Source organism: Bombina bombina, chromosome 4, assembly GCF_027579735.1.
Source record: "Bombina bombina isolate aBomBom1 chromosome 4, aBomBom1.pri, whole genome shotgun sequence".
NCBI lineage: Eukaryota > Metazoa > Chordata > Amphibia > Anura > Bombinatoridae > Bombina > Bombina bombina.
This window is the reverse complement of record NC_069502.1, coordinates 191,119,437-191,144,810: the sequence shown is the minus strand read 5'-3', so window position 1 is coordinate 191,144,810 and position 25,374 is coordinate 191,119,437. Positions and strand designations below refer to the sequence as shown.

Sequence of the window (25,374 nt, the reverse complement as noted above, 5' to 3'; positions counted from 1 at the left end):
TATATATATAATATGCTTGAATTTAGGATGCTTTATTAGTATTGTAACTTAGCAGTATGCCTTTGGATATGTAATATGTAAATATGCTTTAACGGGACATTAAACAGCTGAGTACAGTTACAGTAGGGTGGTTACTACTCACCATGCTATTGTATTCCTGCCTGTTCCCATAGCTCTCTTTAAAGCTGATCTCTTATTTTAACTCATTACAGAAGTCAGTTGGTAAAGCTCTGCATTTTATACTGGGCACTGCCATCTTGTAGCTCGCATATTGTTGGATCCTGTGATAGGAATAGTGCGCTTTCACAGATCTGCTTTTTGACAGCTGTACCCTTTACTTCAGTTTAGCTCACATAATATAAAGCAGAAAGTTTTTCACAGTTTAAAAGTTAAATAACAAATATAAGCTCCAAGATGTCGGTGCCCAGTGTGAATATGCAGAGCTTCCCTAACTAATAATTGTAAGGGGTTAAAAAAAGAGAATGCCTTTGAAGACAGCTGCAGGCACGGGAGGAAAAACAATATCATGGTGAATAGTAACCATCCTATTGTAGTTACACTAAGCAATTGTTTAATGTCCCTTTAAGGTAAATGAATGAACCAAGATCATCTATTCATGCAATGGGACAGATAGTCTTGAAAATGGTTAATATAAAAGCTAAAATGTAAGCAAGGCAAATCTAAATCCATGAAACGTATAAGACCATTTCAAGGATGCTATATTTTTTTACATAATAATGTTTAAGTTCTTTAATATTATTTTGAGGAACAGAATCAAAATATTAGGTTGCAATTAAATCCTCTGTAGGGAAAACCTACATTCATTTCTTTGGAATCATCTTCATCTATCCGTCTGGGTTTCAACTTAGTGTAGTCTACTGGTAAGTCCCAGCAATCATTTTCATTCATATGGTAACACTGGCTATTCATCACTGCCTGCCGTTGTGGTGACATTGGTTCCAGTGGAGTTAGAATGGTGCAGCAATCTCGTGGTCTCTGTTTGTTCATGCTAAGGTCCAATGTTCCATTTTCATCAACTTCAATGTCAGGATTCTGAAAGGAATGGATGAATATTGTGAAATTAGCTGTTCACAATTTTTCTTTTCTTTTTTTTTTTTTTTCTTATTGAATTATGAGCTTCCTGTAGATTTCCTGCATTGAGTCGTGACAACGTGCCCACACATTGCAGCTCGTATTTTAGTTACATAAGGCTCATAGTACTTGCAGGCATAGCATGGCATATAGTGGGGAAGAATAATGAAATTCTTTCTGCCAGTAAATTGTCAAATCACTAGTTATAAATGTCTTTTAAGCTGAGCATCCTAATTTAAGCATCTTTTACAGTTCTCAACATTTATGGCCCCTGATATTTGTTATATTAGTGCTTTAATGGAAACGATGGACCAAAGAGGCATTTTTGTTTTGTATCCTAATTCAACCAATGCTCATAGTAAATATGCATTCAATACAGTGGCATCTCACCCAAAATATAGCTGAATGAGAAACCACTTGGGTTTTTAAAGGTTTGTAAAAATAATCACAATTAATTGTATGAAAACCGTCATAAACTACAACCAAATAGTGTTTATTGACAGTTTTGTAATTATATTATTCTTAATTGAAATTGTCACATGTACAGGAGATGGGTTTGTATGTTGGCAACATTAATAAATTAGAAATTAAATAATACATGTGTTGCCATAACTGCTACTATTTTTTAAAGGGACATCAAAGTAATTTTTATAGGTATATAATCAAGCACTGCCTTTAAAATGATTTGCATAGAAAAGGAAAGTTTAAAAGCATTGAAAACAATGTTATACACGTCTGATACTAGATGGCAGCAGTGTTTACACAGTGTATAACATTGTTAAAAGCATTGTTGTATACATGCTGTCATATAGTGCTCCAGACCACATGCACGCTCCTGAGCCTACCTAGCTATGCTCATCAACAAAGGAAATGTACAAATTTAATAATAGAATTACATTTTTATTTTTTTATTTTTTTAACTGTAAGCTCTGTCTGAATCCTAAAAGAAAATGTTTGAGATTTACTTTTCTTTAAACATTATCATAAAAACCACTTGCTTCTTAGATATTTGTAACATGAGTAAAGTTATGAATTTAAATGGGACAAAAGAAGATTATAAATACTAATAATATTATCATGCACCATCGTTTAAATTCTAACATTGTACATTATAGTATATGATTTTTAAATGTTTATAACTTTGTTATGGATGCAAATATTTGGATGCAATTGGAACTAACTGGAATTTGAAATTTGTACAAACTGAAAATATAAACAAATTTGTTGGATATTATTTGAGATTTTGAAATGTGAAATATGACCTTTTTTATACTATGTTTGTGTAAGGATTTATAAAAAAAAAGCTACAGCAAAAAATACTGTATGTATTTATATACAATTTCACATAGATAGATCATGTTGGTGTGTTCCTAGTTTTATTTGATGTACAACAAAACAATAGGTCTGGAGATATAAGCTTCAAAATGGCGTGTTTTGTCGTGTGGTAGAATAATTATGCCCAAATTTGAGTTTGGTGAGCCTGTCCAATGTCAAACAAATATACATTATTTATGATAATGGTGGCCAAAGAAAAAATAGATAGAAGAAATAGATAGAAGCTAATAGAGAATTAACTGATTTTTTCATGCACTGTTTAAGCACAAACTAATTTCTATTGAAGATACTTTGCATATATAACTTTTTAGCATTTATCACCTGCATTTATGATGGACCAAGAGCCTACTTCTTTATGCAATGTTATTGTAAAATGGAAATTCGCAAAAAGAACTGTGAAGTGTACGAAAAGCAATACGGCTACATCACCTTGCTGCTGAACTGAACTTTACAACTTCAATATCCCCTCAAGACAGTACTTAGTTTTATTTTTAATTTTAATAGAAATGTAACAAAGTTCAAACTGAATGCCAAGGTAGCCCAATTTTTCAACTGTACTGTATATGATAATCAAAAATATATAAATTTATATGCTGTGATATAAGATTTCAAGGGCCACAGCTCTCTTTCTAGTAACTATTTGTCAAATAATGATTGAATAATTAAGATAGGGGGAGTTACTGAAATGCATATTCATCATGGTGGGTAGCTGTCAGTCTTTTTACAAAGCCTTCCCAGCCAAAAACACATCCAAGAATTTCATTTAGGATAATATAGCTACAGAGTCAGATTAGTTTTTAATTTAATTAAGAATAAATATGCTTGGCTAATAAGTGAAATTATAATGCCATTGGTATTGTACTTAGAATGTGATTTCTCATGGTAGTGGATGATCAGGATTATATATGTAATTATTTACAGTGTATAAAGCACATATAATAACAGGCATAGGTGAAGAATGTATGATGAGGGATGAGTGAGACAGAGACATTTAATATTTAGTCTTAGATCAAGGCTTGTAGTTAGATATACTCAATCGCCAGGGCTCATGTCTAGCTAATACAACTTTACTATCTACTAATTGTATTATTACATTTAGGTGCTTTACATTTGACTGCCAAGAAGAGCTACTCATTATACTTTAAGTGTTTTAGCTATTTTAATTAGTATTTTGAAAAATTGGTGGGCACCTGACAAACGTCTGCATATGGCTGAGTCAGAGAAGACTGGAAAGCTGCTTATCAAAGAGCACAGAAGGGGGTTGGTAAAGTAGACTCGAAATGGCATTTATAATAAAACCACTCTTTAAACTTGAGACAAAGACACAATATCCAGCCATTCTCTTCAACCAAAACGTATGGCCTTTGGGCATTGGAAAGTCAGGTTTTGTTAAAAGTTGGCCTGCTAAGTTACGTCCTCTGCACTCCAGGTCTGGTCTGGTCTAGTATTGTTCCGTATTGAATCATTTACTCTCCCCAAGCAAGTAACACATGTATAATTCCTATATATGTCCCACTGTGAGCATTGTTTTAGAATGCTATCTAATACTAGCAACTTATGTGTGAGCCAAAGGAAGACGTGCCCACTAACTACTAACATGAATGGATGAAGGCAAACTATGTAGATGTTGGAGTAAATAATAATCTCCTTTGAGTAAAGATAAAATGTTTCAATATTTGATGTGTTTTACATTGGATACCTACATTACATACTGTACAGTGTCTATTATGGACATTATACTTTTGTATGTGACATAGAGCTCGCCACTGGCTGGAGGCCAAACACCTGGTGGCTTCAGTAAGAGTGATCCTAATCGACCATATCCCCAAACCACCCAGAGGTGGAGACAGAAATAAGATGTTACTCAAAAGGGAGGCCAAATGAATCCTGAGATTGGACACTATTGCCCCCAAGGGATTGAACTCTATGCCAGATCTTGGTCTCATGTGACTTCAACTGAGTGCTGATAGGTAGTTGGGTAGCGGGAGTTATATCCGTATTCAGGAGTGTTGCAGATATCTTTTGACACAGGACATGTGCATTTCCGTTCCTGAGGTGGGCACCACTTTGGATTATATTGATCCATGTGTGGTACCCTGTCATCCGGAAATTTCAATATTCCCTGCCATAACCACTTGGATCTACCTTCCAGGCCCTCCACTATCACTTGGTATCTAAGTGACAACAATTCAGCAGATATGAATGCCTTACTCATAAGATTACAGATCAGTGAGGTGTCCCTCAACATAGCTATACTAGCTGGTCCAAAACCAGTTGTTAATTTTTTGCCCTCTATAACTAATGCTAGTTATTAGCTAACAGCTCCAGTATGTGTTGGAAGAATTTGGTAACATTTTTGTTTTATCACAATTCTATATGTGTGTGATATCATTTATTGATAGGATCAGTATTTTCTCTATTTCTCTTTTTATTATAAGATGATTACCTTTTTTTGTTATACACACTTTCACAGGTCCACTGTATATATTAAATAATTTACTGGGTTCTAAGACATGTAGTTGTGCACCTTAACAACTAACACAGAGTTTCTGAGTTTTTCCTATTATTGAATTACATATTTTTGCATAGTAATATAATTGAAAAACTCACGTTTTCACTTTATTTTTTCGTCAAATAAGGCACTGTAATTATTATGGTGCATGTGTTGCCCAACTTCCGGTTTGTAATGAGTTTATTAGTTACTCTTATGATTTAAGTTTTATTTTGCCCCATTTCCAGTAGGCAACTGTTTTGTGTGACACATGCTTTGTGTCCTTTTAACAAACCACTTCTGGTTTAATTAGGGGATCCTGTGACACGGAGAGGTAGTTTCAGAGCCCCACTTACTGTACTGAAATGTGATGTCACTTCCTGAACACCAGATAGCAACCGGTCCTTTTTTTGTTAATTACTTAAACATATTGAATTTACTTTTCACATTTCATACTTTGAGAGGTGTGTATTAGTGGTGTTTATTGAGATATTGTAATTGTTTCATTGTTTTGTACACATAATTTATAACTCCGGACCGGAAGTGGTTAGATGTTCCACTTCCGGTTTGACGAATTGAGTTGACAATGTGTGTAATTATTTGGTGCTTTTTCCCCCCATAGTTATTGAGAGTGATTATTTGGCACTATTTAAAAGTGAGGTGTACACTGTTTTGTTGTTCTGAAGAAGGGGAGAAAACATCCCCGAAATGTTAATTAAATTTACCCTTTGTTGAAAAATCATGAGACACCTCTCAAAGTATGAAATGTGAAAAGTAAATTCAATATGTTTCAGTAAATAACAAAAATGGACAGGTTGCTATCCAGTGTTCAGGAAGTGACATCACATTTCAGTACAGTAAGTGGGGCTCTGAAACCAATAGGATTGAACTTGCATTCTATTGGCTGTTCCAATCAGCCAATAAATTGAGAGCTCAATCCTATTGGCTGATTGCATCAACCAATAGGATTTTTCCTACCTTAATTCTGATTGGCTGATAGAATTCAATCGGAATTGAAGGGACGCCATCTTGGATGACATCACTTAAAGGACCCGTCATTGTTCAAGAAGACTCCGGATGAAGAGGATGCTCCTCGTCGGATGTGTTGAAGATGGAGCCGCTCCGCGCTGGATGGATGAAGATAGAAGATGCCGTCTGGAGGACCTCTTCTGTCCGGCTTGGATGAAGACTTCTGCCTGTCTGGAGGACCACTTCGCCCGGCTTTGTTGAGGACTTCGGCCCGGTTGGGTGAAGACTTCTCACGGTAGGGTGATATTCAAGGGGTTAGTGTTAGGTTTTTTAAGGGGGGATTGGGTGGGTTTTAGAGTAGGGTTGGTTGTGTGGGTGGTGGGTTTTAATGTTGGGGGTTTTTAATTTTTTTTACAGGTAAAAGAGCTGATTACTTTGGGCCAATGCCCCGCAAAAGGCACTTTTAAGGGCTATTTGTAATTTAGTGTAGGGTAGGGTTTTTTTTATTTTGGGGGGGCTTTTTCATTTTGTTAGGGGGGTTAGATTAGGTGTAATTAGTTTAAAAATCTTGTAATTTTTTATTATTTTCTGTAATTTAGTGGGGTTTTTTTGTACTTTAGATAATTTTATTTAATTTTATTTAAATGTAGTTAATTTAGGGAATTAATTTAATTATAGTGTAGTGTTAGGTGTAATTGTAACTTAGGTTAGGTTTTATTTTACAGGTAACTTTGTATTTATTTTAGCTAGGTAGTTATTAAATAGTTAATAACTATTTTGTAACTATTCTACCTAGTTAAAATAAATACAAACTTGCCTGTAAAATAAAAATAAACCCTAAGCTAGCTACAATGTAACTATTAGTTATATTGTAGCTATCTTCGGGTTTATTTTATAGGTAAGTATTTAGTTTTAAATAGGAATAATTTATTTAATGCTAGGAATATTTATTTAGATTTATTTAAATTATTTTTAAGTTAGGGGGTGTTAGGGTTAGACTTAGGTTTAGGGGTTAATACATTTAATATAGTGGTGGCGGTGTAGGGGGAGCAGATTAGAGGTTAATAAATATAATGTAGGTGGCAGTGGTATAGGGGGGGCAGATTATGGGTTAATAAATATAATGTAGGTGGCGGCGGTGTAGGGGGGCAGATTAGGGGTTAATAAATATAATGTAGGTGGCGGCAGTGTAGGGGGGGCAGATTAGGGGTTAATAAATATAATGTAGGTGGCAGCGGTGTAGGGGGGGCAGATTAGGGATTAATAAATATAATGTAGGTGGCGATGGTGTAGGGGGGCAGATTAGGGGTTAATAAATATAATGTAGGTGGCGGCGGTGTAGGGGGGGAAGATTAGGGGTTAATAAATATAATGTAGGTGGCGGCAGTGTAGGGGGGCAGATTAGGGATTAATAAATATAATGTAGGTGGCGGTGGTGTAGGGGGGGCAGATTAGGGGTTAATAAATATAATGTAGGTGGTGGTGGGCTCCGGGAGCGGCGGTTTAGGGGTTAAACACTTTATTTAGTTGCGGTGGGGTCTGTGAGCGGCGGTTTAGGGGTTAATACATTTATTAGAGTTGCAGTGGGCTCCGGGAGAGGGTGTTTAGTGACAGTATACCAATAAAGCTGTGAAAAGCCGAAGAGCAGCGAGATCGATGACTGTTAGTCATTGGCGTATTGGCGCCGTCGAATGCAGGTAAGTTGACAGCTTGCTAATAAGATGCCTATAACATTATATTATGTATATATCATGGCACGTGAGAAATGTATAATAACAAGTGTAAAAAATAGTATATATTTGTATTAAACTTTTAATAAATATGGTTATAAACAATTGTGTGTGTGTTTTTGTAAACTCTTGGAAAAAAAGAAGGGGTTAATTAAGTTGAAGCTTTTATTTATGGAAAATTATTTAATAAATTGTACTAAAAAAATGTAAAACCCAATGATCTGACTTAGATATTTATGGTCTACCATGTTTTAAATAAATTGTGCATACAAATTAGTAAAATGTGCGCAAGATTTATTTAAAACATGGCAGACCATGAATGTTTAAGTCAGATCATCTGGTTTTAAATTTACTTAATTAGTGTAAAAAACAAACAAAAAAACAAACAGACATGCAGTTGTATGCATTGCAGCCATATACTGACAGCTTGTTTTATATCTCATGACTTACCTCTATAACTAAAAGGGATACTAAGATAGAGCATGCAATTTTAAGCAACTTTCTAATTTACTCCTATTATCAAATTTTCTTCATTCTCTTGTTATCTTTATTTGAAAAAGCAGGAATGTAAGGTTATGAGCCGGCCCATTTTAGGTTCAGCACCTGGGTAGCACTTGCTGATTGGTTTGCTATATTTAGTCACCAATCAGCAGGGGCTACCCAGGTGCTTAATCAAAAATGGGCCTGCTCCTATGCTTACATTCATGCTTTTTCAAATAAAGATAGCAAGAGAACGAATACAAATTTATAATAGGTGTCAATCAGAATGTTGCATGAAATTGTATGCTCTATCCAAATCATGAAATAATAAAAATTAAAGTTGAATTAATTGGATAGAGCAAACCATTTTAAACATTTTTTTTAATTCACTTATATTATCAATTTAGCTTAGTTCTCTCTGTACCCTTTGTTAAAGAGTAATCCCAGGTGAGCTCAGTAGTGTGGAGCCACCCTGAAGTAGTGTTTGCAGAAATGTTTATAACAATGTTATACATAGTTGCAAAAACTTCTGGCAGAGCACACTTCTTTATCAGCCTACCTAGCTTTACTTTTCCAATACAAATACACCAATACCAAAAGAAAGATTAAAACAGACTTTTTGTTAGTTGGAAAAAAAATATTTAGTAGTTCAGATTTTTTTTTCTTATTACACACAATAAACTGAATAAACTGATTTCTTAATGAGCTTGTTTATTCAAAAGTGTTTGGCTAACAAGTTGTATTCCATAAATATAATGAATTAATGTAAAAATGAGTTACAAGACGAACATGAAAATTCTGAATCTGAATAATATAATACAAATTATAGAGGTTCTTTTCAATGTATTGTTATTTATGGAAAGTGATATTTTTTATAAATAGACAATAACAAATTTAGCTAACAAATAAAAATAAAATAAATAGGTTAAAAGATTTTCTCTCCTTATACATAGTGCTTCATAATCACTTAATACCACTGCAAAACGTTTCCCCTTTAATGTGTTTACAATGATCCATTTTACCTGCCAGAGTGTACTTAATTGTGTACAAAGAGCTCCTTTACCTTTATTTTGTCATTTGACACACTGGAAATATAAATACTGCAGTATTATCTATAGAAAAGATATGTAAACAATCAGCAGCTGCAGGAATTAACCTCCCCAGTTGGGTGTGTGGGAGTCCAGCCCATTTAAAGTGCTTTTCCTGCCTACTTGCTTGAGTACATTATCTCTTTGATCCTTTTCATGCCAAGATAAAGAATAAATATGCATAAATGTTGATTTTTCATATGTATGACAGAATTGTTTTGGGTACAATGCCCCTTTAAGTTTTTCTGCAGTGATAATTTAATAAATATTTGTTTTCATTGGTTTGTATACAGTGTCATGCATTTACATGTATTTGCTTAAAATATCACAGAACTTTAAACCTTCCCCCAAGTTGTATGGCAGTTACCTCTAAATAACTATGTAAATGCTGTTAAAAGTAATCAAACTAAAGAGTATAACGGGGAGGAAGATGGTTGAGCTTACAGCGCTAGGCCTCAAAATGTCCTACATTCTGTATCCCATAGGTAACTGCATTCCTCTCATTGTTAACTATGGCTTGCTCAAGTCCTGACAGCCGCACAGTTTGCTATATGACAACATATCAGCCAAATCTAAGCATGTTTAAAACAAATTAACATTTTGTTTGCTGCAATTACTTTTCAATAGCTAAACCCCACCCACCACCAACCAATTTGAGTCTGCAGCTGACAAAATTAGCCACGATCATATTGTTAGTATAGAATGCATTGTTTTGCAGTTCTGTTAAAGACAAATTAGAGAAAGATATGTAACATGATTCGCCTTGAGAAGTCTGCAGTGTGATTTTTCATTTCTGGAAATTAGAAAGTCCTCAGTTTTCAGAGTATAATTTACTTGAAATTGTAGCAAATTAAATAATAAAAATGTATTGCAAATTTGTTTTATTATAAATAATTAAACCTTCTATGCAAAGAGAAGTATTTTATTCTGTAATTTATTTTTGTAATATTTCCATTAGGTATTGTTATGATGATACTTACATCTATAAATGAGGTTAATAGTAGTGGATCCGTACAACTATCATTTGGATCCTGTCAATACAGTATAGTAGCTATTGCTATAAATCTGCTACTCCATTAAAGGGATATGAAAGCCAAACTTTTTCTTCTATGTTTCAGATAGAGCATTTGATTTTAAACAACTTACTAATTTACTTCTATTATCGATTTTCTTTGTTCTCTTGTTTTATTTTTTATTTTTTAAAGCAGGGACGTATGCTTAGGAGCAGGCATATTTCTGGAGAACTATAGGAAACCATTTTTGGAAGAGAATATTATCCATTTGCAAGAGCACTAGATGACAGCACTATGTCCGGCCATGTAGTGCTACAGATGCCTACCTAGGTTTCTTTTAACAAATTTTTGGGTTTCATATCACCAGGACTTGAGCTATGAAAGAAAAGGAAGCACTTTTTTTATATGGTATGATAAATATGTACATTGATAATGCATTAGTACAGGGCTCGAGAAACCCAGGAGCCAGGGAGCCATTGGCACCTAGAATTTTACTCCTGGCTCCTAACTTTTTGGGTTATTCTCCAAATATCTATATAGAAATACCACTGTCTGGCTCTTAAATGTTTGTCTGGCTCCTAAATATTCTTACTGGCTCTTAAATTTTAAACAGATTTGTCAACCCTAGTAAATACTAGTCTAGCTGTAAAGTTCAAACTGTAGCTGAAAGAATAAATACAATTACATCTGTTCATTCTTATATTGTATTACAAATCTATATTATACCAGGAAAAAACATTATTTTCTGGTAACCCTAATAACCTTTGCTAACAAAGTTCAGCAAAGAGTATTAAAAAAAACCTGTAATCTCAAAAGAATGACAATGCATATGTATTACAGCATATTACAACTACATCAGTAAAATGAATGGTTTGCTATTTACCCTTGAGCACAGGTCTGGAGGTTTAGTGGAGAGGTTCTGTGGCATCTCTCTGCAGCGAGTAGATAGGTTGAGGATTGCTGTAGCAGCCATATGCGCCGCCTCCATGTCATGCGAATAGTCAAAACTGCTCTTGCTACAAGTACTGCTGGCACTGCTCCCTCCGCCACAGCTCATATTGCTACTGCTGCTGCTAGGAGCGTAACTGCTCGTCGTACTGCTTGAAGGGCTTGAGTTCTTACAGTAACGTTTAGCTATTGGAAGAAATACATATTAATGGGCAGAAATTGCAAGACAATCATTCTAATTCACAAAGTTTACATGCAGGGTTTACACAATAGCTCCTGCTGTCTATTACATAATGTAAGACATTTTTATACTGCAATGGAGAGTGGAAATTGACTGTAGAAAATTGTTATTAGAAACCCAATATAGAAAATGACATAATAATCTTAATACAATACAGTGGGAGAGCACTAATTACTTAAAGGGATACTGAACGCACATTTTTTCTTTCATGATTCAGATAGAGCATGCAATTTTAAGCAACTTTTTAATTTACTTCTACTATCAAATTTTCTTTTTTCTTTTGGTATCTTTATTTAAAAAAGCAGGAATGTAAGCTTACGAGCCGGCCCATCTTTGGTTCAGCACCTAAGTTGTTCTTGCTGATTGGTGGCTAAATGATATTCACCAATCAGCAAGCACTATCCAGGGTTCTGAACCAAAAATGGGCCAGCTCCTAAGCTTACATTCTTGCTGTTTCAAATAAAAATAGCAAGAAAACGAAGAAAAATGGTTAATAGGAGTAAATTAGAAAGTTAGAATCATGAAAGAAAAAACACATCTGTAAATAGCCAACATTGTTCAGTTGATTTAACCTATGTTGTTTTAAGTTAAATATTTATAACTATCCATCTAAATAAACTAATTTTGGGGGGATTTAACCCATGAATTATTGAGTGCAGGTGATATTAAGGGATGAGGGATGAAGGGGCAATTTAAAGAAGTACTCTATTAAGTGGGTTGGTTACTAGTATTCTGTTTTAGTAATCGGTACTGGGGTCTATTTTAGTTATCATTATAAGATTTATAAAATTATCAGAAAAAGTATTGAAACATAAGAAGAAGAAAGTAACAAATAATGAAATTATGCAATGAAATCACAAACACCTAATATAGACAATAATGAGATACAGTAAAGGAAAAATAATTATTATTTCCCTTGTTTTGAAAGTAGACAAGCACCTTAGTCCAACAGGTGAGTCAGAAGGATGCTCAACTTTATAGGGAAAGGCATTAGTAGAACAAAATATATTAAAGGGACATTAAACACTAAATCAATGCTAGATAGAATGATTCATTAAAAGAAAGGATTAGTCTGAGAATAACATGTAGATGTATTTTTTAAAGTTTCATTAGCTGTTTAAATATTGACAAAATAAGTGTGAAGTTTTAGTGTCTATAAAACAATGGAAGCTGCCATGTTGTAACTTAGGTTGCCTTCTCTACTGTGGCCAATTAGGGACAGTTATAAATAGGTTACTTGAGTGTGCAGCCAATGGCTGAGTGGAATATAGCAGTGTTCTGCATTTTCATTTCTAGCAGGAACTGAAAAGCTCACAATTTAAGAATGGAATTACAGGAAAAGAGGACAAAATAAATAATGAAAGTATATTTCAGATTTTTTAATATAAATATGATTTATCATTTTTTATTACCCTCTCAAAGTGTTTTATGTCCCTTTAATATGACTACTATAAGGCTACTAGTTGGGATTTTCACAAGAATATAATGTACAATTCTGGAGCTTGTATCTATGATGGTTCTAAATAAATAGAATACATACTGCAACTTTCAAAATTGGTCTTCATATGTGTGGTTTGGCAGGAAGAAAGCTAATATGGTAGAAACTTCAGAATTTTGTAAACACTACTTTACAAACAAATTGGAAACATGAGGAATAACTGTACACAGAATATAGATACAAAATGGTGTGTTTTTATATTTAATAGGGATTTCAAGATAAGATGCAAATCAAATATATATAATGTAAATCTGTCAGCAATATTGTATGTACAAACATTTGTTTTTGTCGCATTTATGATTTCCCTACTACAGTGTTATAATTGTTAACATAGTTTACAGGAGTCTTCTTCAAGTATAAAGTTGGTCATTTGCGGACAGTTAACGTATTCTAACATCAAGAACTGCTCAAAGGCCAATTTGTGAGGGTTTCAAAATAACCCTCTTATAAACTTCATCCCTCATACCATGTTGTATTATTTGTAAAGATATACACAGGTATGATCTATCTGTCACACTGTTTAAGTACAATTACCTCCCTATAACTGAATCCAGAGGGGTAAGAGGCTAAATTCAGAATCAGACATTGACTATGAAGATTACATAAACAGAAGTTCCCATTTAATTCTTATAGTTGCACTGGTCTCTGCAAATTGACCTGGAGGAGACCCTCAGGGATGCTTAAAGTCGACCTGTCTTTCTGAACACATTACGGCCATTTGTTCTTACTCTAATTCTATATATTTGTCTAGGTTAGCTGGAATGTAAGGTCAGTATCATTCAACCGACAGTAAAATGGAACACATGATCAAGCATAGAATGGTCAGGCAAGTAACTGGGTAACAGGTCAGGTAGGCTAGTGGTCAGACAGATGGTTTAATCTCAAGGCAGACAGAGGTCAGTTGTTATGCATGCCAGTGGCCAGTTAGTTAGCCAGTTAGTGAATCAGGCAAGCAAGTGGTCAGGTAGTTATCTAGTTAGCAGAGCAGACAATCCAGTGATCAAGTAATTATCAATTTAGCAAGTTAGGCTAGTGGTCAGACAGATGGTTTAATCTCAAGGCAGACAGAGGTCAGTTGTTATGCATGCCAGTGGCCAGTTAGTTAGCCAGTTAGTGAATCAGGCAAGCAAGTGGTCAGGTAGTTATCTAGTTAGCAGAGCAGACAATCCAGTGATCAAGTAATTATCAATTTAGCAAGTTAGGCTAGTGGTCAGAAAGATGGTTTAATCTCAAGGCAGACAGAGGTCAGTTGTTATGCATGCCAGTGGCCAGTTAGTTAGCCATTTAGCAGATCAGGCAAGCAAGTGGTCATGCTGCTTGGCAGCTGGAAGGTCATGCTACTAAACAAGACTTGAAGGCTAGTAGTAATACAGCTTATAAATTATCAAGAAAGAAAGGTCAATGGTTTACCAGATGACCTCTTAGTAGGCCAGGCAGACCAGTGGCCAGGCAGATGCCAAGTTAGTAGAACATAAATGCCAGTGGTCAGGTAGGTGATCACTTGCTGATCAGTCAGGTCAGTGGTTAATCATGTGTACTGTTAGCAAGAAAGACATATCAGTGGTCAGGCAGGTGATCAGTTAGCATGTAAGACAAGTAACATAGCAGGTAAGACAGGCCAGGTAGTCACAAATGTGGACTGTTAGACATGTGGCCACTAGGTTTATCAAAAGCATTTATAATTCACTATAAATGTAAATAAAGGGAAAAGAGGCACAATAAAAAAACGCTCTTATGTGGTACAGCATTTTATTATTGGACATTTACTTGAACAGAACTATCGGCTAGATTACGAGTTTTGCATTAGGAGCCGAGCAGTTTTTTTTTTCTCACCGCTCACTTACCTACAGCGCTGGTATTACAGGTTTTTACAAACCCGGAGTTAACAGGCAAGAAGTGAGCGTAGAGCAAAATTGAGCTCCATACCGCACTCCAATACCAGCGCTGCTTAATCTGCGGACCCCGACATCGCCGACACCTACATTATACTTATTAACCCCTAATCTGCTGCCCCCAACATGGCCGACATCTACATTATATATCTAACCCTAACATCCCCTAATTAAAATATAATTAAAATAAATCTAAATAAAATTTGTATCATTAACTAAATTATTCCTATTTAAAACTAAATACTTACCTATAAAATAAACCCTAAGCTAGCTACAATATAACTAATAGTTACATTGTAGCTAGCTTAGGGTTTATTTTTATTTTACAGGCAAGTTTGTATTTATTTTAACTAGGTAGAATAGTTATTAAATAGTTATTAACTGCAGTCACCTCAGCCAGAGCCCGTCACTATAGAAGAGGGGGGCGGTGGCGCTTTGGGGCCCCGGTGCTCACCGCCTGTCCCCAGCTCCGTTATTGGAGAAGAGGCTGAGAGGACTGCACAGTCTGCGGGGCACTTGGAGAGAGGAGTGGAGACCCTTGCTGCTCTAGTCGCAGAGGTTGGAACCACAGGGCTTACCCTTACTTCAGCACTGCCGAATGTCTTGAGTTGGAACCCACACGTATTTTCGCTGGGAGGTGAGAGCCGAAATACTTTGCCTATGCTGACGCAGGGCATATGCCCCACGGCTACAACAGAGGCAAGTGACATTTGGTTAGCTCTTGTATCGCCGCCGATCTTTACTATGCATATTCCTAAGGGGTCCCCAGCAGGTGATTATACCCAGACCAAAGAGTCTTTGCATCTAAAAGTAGTACAGACTTTGCAAATATCTTCCTTACCGGATTCCCATCCTAATACAGTTCTGCTGACCCTGAGTTGGGACTCTGGCAGTCCGCACTGGACTGCTTCTGGAGATTAAGGCTTAGTGAACGGGGGGAATTAACATTGGTCTCTCCGCAAGCTTGTTAACGCTGAGCTGGAACATTGTTGTTTTTACCACCATGATTAAAAATCTGAGCATTCTTTGCCTATGGAACAGTATTTCTTTTATGCATATAATACCCTTTGCTCTTAGTGGGGTCCTAATTGATCATTCCTGTGCCCCTTCAGTTGTAGCCTCTAAGACGCCTTCTATATATATATTTGATAATGCCTCAACTCCATTATGTCCTAATTATGCTCCTTTGTGATCAGTTTTCATGGAGGTTTCCTGGGGCTATCCTGTGGTCCTTCACAGTGAACTTGACAAGAGGCTAGAAAGACTTGTAGTGGCCCCTATTATCTCTCACAATCGCCAAGAGTAACTTTAATAACAATCCAAAGGACACTACCAAACTATCAGTTGCTTGTTTGTGCTCTTTTATTCTGTGTTATCTATATCTAGTTATTGCATGTTTTTCTTGCTAAGAATGTTATGTGTTATCTTAGCTAGAGTTTACTAGCAGGATTGTTACTTTTTAATGTTTGCCCTTGCCAGGTCTATGAAGCAATTTTTACAGTATTGCAGTATTACAGTAGTGTTATTTTGCTTATATTTAGGGACTCCCTGCAGTCTGATTAATGCTCACCACTTTGCAAATTGAAATGCACCTACAATTCCATATCTAGTCTATATGCAGTTTATATTTATAAATATAGCTCGTAAGACTGCTCCCTTAGTTAGTCCTTGCTTATGCACCTAGAAAGTCAGTCTACAGGGGTGGCTCTTTTCTCTCGCTATCTGTGGCCAGGGTGGCGTGAGGATTTACCCCCCATATTTGCACCTACCTAGGTTATAAATGTCCCCCATATTTTAGAGCCTATAACCTACAGATATTGTTCTTACTCTTAGATAGCGTGGCATTTGGGAACACAGCACTGTATATGTTTCTTACTCTGAATAGAAGACATATACTTAATACCACCAGCTTAGCCTATTGCTATTAGTCAGATGTAGTATAACTACAAGTATTGTACCAAACGATTGTCACCAAACGATTGTCACTACCTTTCTTTAGTTATTGTGGTTGGACCTTTCTCCCTCCTATTTGTGTTGTTGGGGTTCAGTTTGACTATAGGAAATTCCCCACATTTCGGCAATTTTATATTTACAATGCGAGTTACGTTCTTTGTATGTATTTGACCCTTGGTCCCATATAGACATAGCTCTAAGACCCTAGTATGGCTCCTTCATATAACAGATCATATCATTAACATCTCCTTTCTTAGTAGCTGGGCAGGCAAAACTCTAGCAATATTTTTTCGCCATTATATTGTACTACCCTGATAAATACACCTTTCTGAAACTTTATTAATATATAAAATTAGGTTCTCATTGGGGATCCAAAAGTGGTCTCTTCCATTAGAAACAACCCCCAGATTATGGTTCCTAGCTTCCAATTGAGGTCCAAAAGTGGCCTCTCCTGTCATATGGGGGGCTCCTAAAGCACTAGGCACCATATTTCCAGATTATGCTTTTGCATCTTTCTTTTTTGGCACTATACTCTGTTTGCATACCTCATTGTATTTTATCATATCTGTACACCATTACCACTGTGTTTTGTTTTTTTCTGTATGCCTTTCACAGAACCTAAATAAAAATATTATAAAAAAAAAAAAAAAAGTTATTAACTATTTAATAACTACCTAGCTAAAATAAATACAAGTTGACCTGTAAAATAAAACCTAACCTAAGTTACAATAACATCTAACACTATAATACAATTAAATAAATTAACTAAATTAAATACAATTAAATAAATTTAATTAGCTAAATCACACAAAAAAACAGAAAATAAAAAACAAATTACAAGATCTTTAAACTGATTACACCTAATCTAATAGCCCTATCAAAATAAAAAAAGCCCCCCCAAAATAAAAAAAAACCCTAGCCTAAACTAAACTATCAATAGCCCTTAAAAGGGCCTTTTGCGGGGCATTGCCCCAAAGTAATCAGCTCTTTTACCTGTAAAAAAAAAATACAAACAACCCCCCCAACAGTAAAACCCACCACCCACACAACCAATCCCCCAAATCAAATACTAACAAAATAAACCTAAGCTCCCCATTGCCCTGAAAAGGGCATTTGGATGGGCATTGCCCTTAAAAGGGCATTTAGCTCTTTTGCAGGCCCAAACCCAAATCTAAAAATAAACCCACCCAATACATCCTTAAAAAAAATCCTAACACTAACCCCTGAAGATTCACTTACCGGGAGAAGTCTTCATCCAAGCGGCAAGATGTCCTCCACGAAGCCGGCAGAAGTGGTCCTCCAGATGGGCAGAAGTCTTCATCCAGATGGCATCTTCTATCTTCATCCTTCCAGAATGAAGATAGAAGATGCCAATCGGAATTAAGGTAGAAAAAATCCTATTGGCTGATTGGATCAGCCAATAGAATTTGAACTTCAATCCTATTGGCTGATTCAATAAGCCAATCGGATTGAACTTGCATTCAATTGGCTGATTGGAACAGCCAATAGAATGCCAGCTCAATCCTATTGGCTGATTGCATCAGCCAATAGGATTTTTTTCTACCTTAATTCCGATTGGCTGATAGAATTCTAACAGCCAATCGGAATCTAAGAGACGCCATCTTGGATGACGTCAGTTAAAGAGATATTCATTCGGAAGAAGACGTCATTTGAAGAGGATGCTCCGCGCCGGATGACTTGAAGATGGAGCCACTCCGCGTCCGAAGGATGAAGATAGAAGATGTCATCTGGATGAAGACTTCTGCCGCCTGGAGGACCACTTCTACCCATCTGGAGGACCACTTCTGCCGGCTTCGTTGAGGACATCTTGCCGCTTGGATGAAGACTTCTCTCGGTAATTGAATCTTTGTGGGTTAGTGTTAGAATTTTTTTGTTGCAAAGCTATTCAGGCATTAATCAGTAATGGTATTCATGTACTAGTATTTAATTGCTGTAGCCTATCGGAGGTGTTGCTCTTATGCTGAAATTTGAGGCTCAAGGTAGCATAGCCCTTTACCAGAAAATCTGAGGGTAAGTGCAGTATTTACTCCAGGTATACAGGTTCTCTGGGAATTCTCACTACAAATTTCTATCCAATTCAATATTTTAAATTACCTCTAAGGACAGAGATATAGATTTGCATTGCAATGCAAGAATAATCCATAAAAGTTTAAAATATCTGAGCGATATATTACAGAGGGGAACTCTAACATGCAGATACTTTGCACAAAGCTTACCATCATATCCTTTCGGAGATATATCTCTAGAATGCACCTTAGGAGCTATAGCCCTCTTTCCATAGGCATGATTTTCATAATTATTATACTCAAACGTTGTCTTTGAATATTTCTCCAATTCCTTGGCCAAGTTGGAACGAGGTGTTGTTGTTGATACATTATTCCTGTAACCGTACTGTGGTATTTCTAATTGCTTTACAAAGCACATGGGCCTAGAAAATGGAGAGCAAGTAAGCTTTGGTTTTGAAAAAAAAGTTCCCAAAAATATTGAAACAAAAAGTACTGGAAATTAGAATAACTGTTAAATAATTAATAACATTGCCTCTGATATGGTTGATTCCAACTTGTGAGTTTAGAAGGTTTATATAATCAGACTAAACAAAATACAGATTTAATAAAGAACATATGTACCACAAAAGATAAGAAGCAGCATTTAAAGCAACAAAGTTAAATTTTAATTTGTTACATTTGAAATATAGTATTCTGAAATGTATTACAATTTTGTCTTGAAAAATAATGTTCCTGTACTGAATACATTTTCTTGATTCAAAGCTAGTGAAGGTGTATCTCTGCTGACCAATAAAACTGTATGAGGTGTGTCTCAGCTGACCAATAGAACTGCATGAGGTGTATCTCTGCTGACCAATAGAACTGCATGAGGTGTGTCTCAGCTGACCAATAGAACTGCTTAAGGTGTGTCTCTGCTGACATTCAGTGAGTAGAGTATCTCTAGGGATCAGTTATGCACAAACATTCATTTCCCATCTATAACTCATCCATCAAGTTCAATTGCTGGGGGGAATTATAATTAATGTGAAAAACCTAACATGCAAATCTGCAAAATTACCCATTAAATTCAAAGAGAGGAATTAGTAGATATGTTTTTCATAGTGATATGTATTGTCTATTTAGCTATGGCCAATCAGTAACTAGTAGTTCAAGTAATTACTTTGTAGGCACTCAAACTTCAGAATACTTAAAGGGACATGAAACCCAAATTTTTTTCTCTCATGATTCAGATAGAAAATACAATTTTAAACAACTTTCTAATTTACTTCTATTATCTAAGTTGTTTCATTCTCTTGGAATCATTTGTTGAAGAAGCAGCAATGCACTAATGGTTTCTAACTGACTTCATGGGTGAGCCAATCACAATCGATATATATATATATTCAGCCACCAATCAACAGCTAGAATCTAGGTTCTCTGCTGCTCATGAACTTGCCTAGATAAACCTTTCAGCAAAGGATAACAAGAGAAGGAAGCAAATTAAATAATAGAAGTAAATTGGAAAGTTGTTTAAAATTGTATTCTCTACCTGAATCATGAAAGAAAATGTTTGGGTTTCATGTCCCTTTAAGTTAGCTATAAAAAAGCCAATTCATAAAGGTTAATTACAGGAAGGCAAAGTAAAATAAAAAATAACAAATGCAACATGTACATTGATTTTTGGTCTTGCTTTTTTAGTATTATTAAGTAAATATTTTTGGCAAGATTACAAGTGAGGCATTATCTTAAATTTGCCCATTTATGGGTGCATGTTAAAAAACAGCCATTGCAAGTGGCTGGTTAATATACAAGCTAACGTTTTCACTTTGTGCTAAGCACAAAGAAGTTATAAGGGGTAAAATTGAGGGGATGTGGGGTGTTAGAAAAAAAATGGCACCTAAAGTACCTTTACATGGATGTTAATAGGGGACTGTGTTTTCTCTATAAATACATATATATTTATGTGTTAATATGTATATATACACATATAAACACATATCTATATAAGCATATACAGTACATATATATTTATTTATTGCTGCCCAACACTGCATGATTTGCCCCCTGTGCTGTGCTAGGTTGTTTGCTGTGCCTGCCGGTGTTGTGTTGAAACGTCAAACCCGTCGGAATCTGGAACCACGTCACTTCAGAAGACGTGGTTCCTCTCAAACTGACGAGTTGCACATGCGCAACTCCAGCAGCTCAAACATAATAGGAATTCCTGGAATTTCTAGCATGAATAACGAGCATGTGCACATTGCCCGTCAGATTTTGCAACCACAGTAATTTCCGGTCCCGCAGATGAACTAGGTCGCCTGTTGGAATGTGGAACTGCTGAATGTGCATGCATGTGATGACTTCCCAGCAGGTTGTAAAACTCAATGGGCGATCTAGCCTTCCATCACTGTTCTCTATGGGACGCAGCCACTACAGGGAAAGGCTTGCAGAGAGGGCTGAAGGAAGGCAGGTTTAGGAAGAGAGGGGCACAGGTAGGCAGGGTTAGGAACAGAGGGGCACAGATAGGCAGAAAAAAAAGAAAAGGGTGCAGGTAGGCAGGATAAGGAAGAGAGGGGTGCAGGTAGGCAGGGTAAGGAAGAAAGGGGTGCAGGTAGGCAGAGTTAGAAAGAGAGGGGTTCAGGGTAAGGAAGAAATGGATTCAGGGAAGCAGAGTAATGAAAAAAGGGGTTCAGGTAAGTAGGATAAAGAGGGTTAGAAAGGTGAAGTAAAGTGTAGTACCTTCAATTAAATCTGCAAGCCTTTCCCTCTAGTGGCTGCGTCCCATAGAGAAAAGTAATAGAAGGTCAGCTGTTAGCTTTAACAGCTAGTCTACGCATATGCACATCGGCCGTCGAGTTTTACAACCCACTGGGAAGTAATTGTGTGCATGTGCAGTTAGTGGTTCCACATTCCGATGGGCGATCTAGTGGATCTGCGGTACTAGGAATTCCTAGTATATTTGAGCTGCAGGAGTCACGCATGTGCAACCCATCGGATTGAGAGGAACCACATCTCCGAAAGTGACATGGTTTCACATTTCTACGGGTTTGATGTTTTGCCAGAACACCAGCATGAAAACCATTTCCCTTTGGAGCCTAAGGAAGAGCGCTCTCATGATCGCTTAGCTTTCGGCAATGCAAATGTGAGGTCGTATTCGCATTGCGCTGCACCTGTAATACCAGCACACATTTACATGCGTTGTTATTACTGAGTGGAGCACAAACATCGAGCTCTCGTAACGCATATTGCGCTCCACAATATAGCCATAAATGGGGAATTGAATATACTTTTAATGCATTCGTCATTCGAATTTGTATATATTTTTGTTTTCAAAGAATTTATAACGTGTTCACTACCAAGTAAAAAAAGAAAACAAAAAATTAAAGCCATTATTTAAAGGGACATTGGAGTCCAAATTTAAATGCACATAGATGAATTACATCTTTGAATAGAAACATATTTGTAATATACATGTATTGGCAAGGTTATCACAATTTTCTCTGCATGTGCATGTGAAGCATAGCTAGATTTTCTCAGTGCACAGCATTTTAAATAATGCAGCTGCTTAGAGCACCATTGGGGCTTGTATCAAGTTAGCAATTAACAAATTGAGTCATTACCAGATAATACAAACATCTTAGGCTCTCTGGATAAGTGATGTGTTTAAAATGCTGGCGCATACTTAAATACACGTTTAAAACAGCTATAGCTTTTATTAGAAGCATTTTTGCTAATTACATGTATATTACAAAATTGCTTCTATTCAAAACTGAAATGCATCTATGTGGATTCCAATCTTGGCTGGAATGTCCCTTTAAGTATAGGTTTTCATTCACTATCTCGTGCACTACCTTCAAATGTTATCTAAAAATATTACACCTCTTGCCTGAAGGGATAGAAAGGTAAGAAATTAAATATGTATAGGTGTATTTCAATTTGAAATAGAAGAATTTTTGCAATATACTTTCCATTGGCAAAAATGCTTCTAGTAAAATGTATTGCTGTTTATCTATGGCATATGCACATATCCTGTGAGGGCTCGTGCATCAGTATTCAAACTCCACACCTTCTCACAGAGTCAGCAGTGGCTTGTATGACACAAATTAAGTCTTCAGAAGCAATACACAGCACCTTGGTGTTTGAAAACTGATGCATGGGCACTCACAGGATATGTACGTATGCCACAATAAAAACAGTAATAACTTTTACAAGAAGCATTTTTGCTAATGGAAGTATTTTGCAAAAAATGCTTCTACTTCAAATTACAATGCACTCATGCAGATTTCAATTTTGACCTTTATATCCCTTTAAAGTAATATATGAATAGAGCATTATCACGTAATAATATTAACCCTTTCCTGCCGGGGTTGAAGTGTCTACATCGGAACAACTGTTCCAATGTAGACAAATTGAAATCACGCGATTGTGCACACGATCGCGAGATTTCAATTATTGGATCGGGTCTGAGGGGCATCCCTATAACGCTAGGAATGCCCTCCAGACCGCGATCAAATCCAGGAAGCGCAGTAGGCTTCAGGACAACCGTTGGCTATGACGTTCTATTCCGTCATAATGGCGCTAAAGCCCAGTGTAATTATGACGGAATAGAACGGCATAACGGCGTTAAAAGGTTAAAGGAGGATTGATATTACATTTTGTCATGCACTTTACAGATGATAACCATATTTAAAATATAGTGATTTAAATTGGGTTTGAAACTAATAGGAAGTGCAGGTTTGTGCACAACTTGTTCCTGGGACAGATAACTCACTCACAACTCCAACAGATCAGTTTGTGAACAGTGAAACACCTTTTTCTGTGGATTACAATAAATAATATGTCAGGACTGGAACATCCATTTAAAAAAACAAAACAAACTACTATACTTTTTAAACAAAGTCAGACAAAGTCACTTATACACACCTTAAAACACGATCCGACGCTTGGTTTGATTTGGATGCGTCACAGCTTTGATGTTTTTCTTGAGCTTTTGCTAATTTTTCCGCTGCAGCAATAGGGCAACCAGAAAGGCTAAGATTTAAACACATAATAAAAACATAATAATTAAAGATTTTACTTTTTATCGCTCATAATTAATACATACAATTGGTAACTCTATAATACTTTTTTAAAAAAATATTATTTATTTAAATACAAATAACTGCTCTTTTTCTAGAGCAGTTTCGGATCATCTGTGGCTGTAAAGTGTTTCTTGTAAGAGAAATAAGTAAAAAAAAAAAAATCTAGACATAACATTCAACATCTCATGTTCATACTTTCATGGTTATTCAAAAAGATATACAGCAAAAACGGTGACCTGTAATTTATATATATTGATGCGTAGAGTAAAGCCTTCTATATTTGCATGAAAATTATACAAATGCCTATGAATTTGTGTGTAAATTACATGAATTTTTTTTTCTTTGATAGGGAAAACGCTTACAAGGAGGTGCAGATTTAGGTAACGGAGACCATTTTGCTTGTTTTTTTTAAATAATAGTTTCATATTATACTTTTGATGAGGCATTCAAATGCATGCCCATATTGTTTTTTGCAACTATCTACACATCTGACATAACAACTTGCATCTGTTTTCTTCTGCTGTTCTTTATGATTTAAAATAGCAGGTACCTGTATTTCAAGCAGATTTGACCCATAGCTTGATTTCGAAAAAGGGCTGTATAAATTGTTTGCACTATGTATGCAACTCACACTCAGTTATATTGAGAAATAAAAGCATTGTTTTCATGGCAGAAAAGAATCCCAAATGGTCCATCACTAAATACATTTTATAAGCATAGTTTTGAGGTTATTCTCCGCCTCCCTCTAGTCATGGATGCCGCCATGTTAAAATGTGTCCTTCACTTTATTTCAGTGATGAAGTGTTTGCAGGTGTGCAGTACCTGGAGTGTAATCTGGGTTTCAAAATGGCAGCATCCACAATTAGAGGCAGGTACATGAAATGTATTTAGTGTTTGGTGTCCCTTTAAGAACAGCTTGTGGCGTTGTTGAATAAATAATAGACTGCTTTTGTTTTTTCCCTTTCATTTTAACAGCCAATTTTTTTACAATATAAAATAATAAAATAAATACACAAACATAAGTATATTTTAAAGTTTGTCCAGGTTGCATTTATTTTTGGGGAGAAGTCATATTGAAGCTTGTTTGAAAGATAGCAGTCAAAAACACTTTTGTACTGTGTGCCAAAAATATACAACAAAGTAAAACTTTCCAATAGACTGAAAAAGCCTTAGTAAGCACCAGCTGTCATCTTTTTTAATTCAAATGGGACTACCAAAAAGTGCTGCTGTAGTAGAAATGCCCTTGTTCGGTAGTGCCAAGGATGCTGTGCTTACCTTCTGTGAGAGTTTCTGTTGCTATTCACATGGCCTCTCCCAGTGCAGCCTGGCGTAGGGCACTTAAGAACATTTTCGTGCATGGCAAGAACTTTATAGAAAAAAAATTAGAAAGAAATACAATTTTATTTATGTTTTAAGACAGAGAAATATAGCCAAAAGTGTGCACCTTTCTGTATTATAGCTGCAACTAATTATTTCTTTTATCGTTTAATCCAAAAAACATTTTCAATACTATCAAAGTTTCATTGTGTACTCCCAAATCAAAGTAGCTCTTCAAAGAGT

General features: G+C 35.9%; 1 protein-coding gene across 1 annotated transcript in view; it reads right to left on the bottom strand.

The window, feature by feature from the left end:
- MYT1L (myelin transcription factor 1 like) overlaps positions 1-25,374 on the bottom strand; it is a 396,825-nt gene that overhangs the window by 134,858 nt on the left and 236,593 nt on the right. The window contains exons 7-11 of the mRNA XM_053708950.1: positions 25,090-25,180; positions 23,657-23,764; positions 18,968-19,179; positions 11,082-11,332; positions 820-1,053 (exon numbers count right to left, since the gene is read on the bottom strand). Coding sequence (XP_053564925.1) covers positions 820-1,053; positions 11,082-11,332; positions 18,968-19,179; positions 23,657-23,764; positions 25,090-25,180 — 896 coding nt within the window. The remainder of the gene's footprint in view (positions 1-819; positions 1,054-11,081; positions 11,333-18,967; positions 19,180-23,656; positions 23,765-25,089; positions 25,181-25,374) is intronic.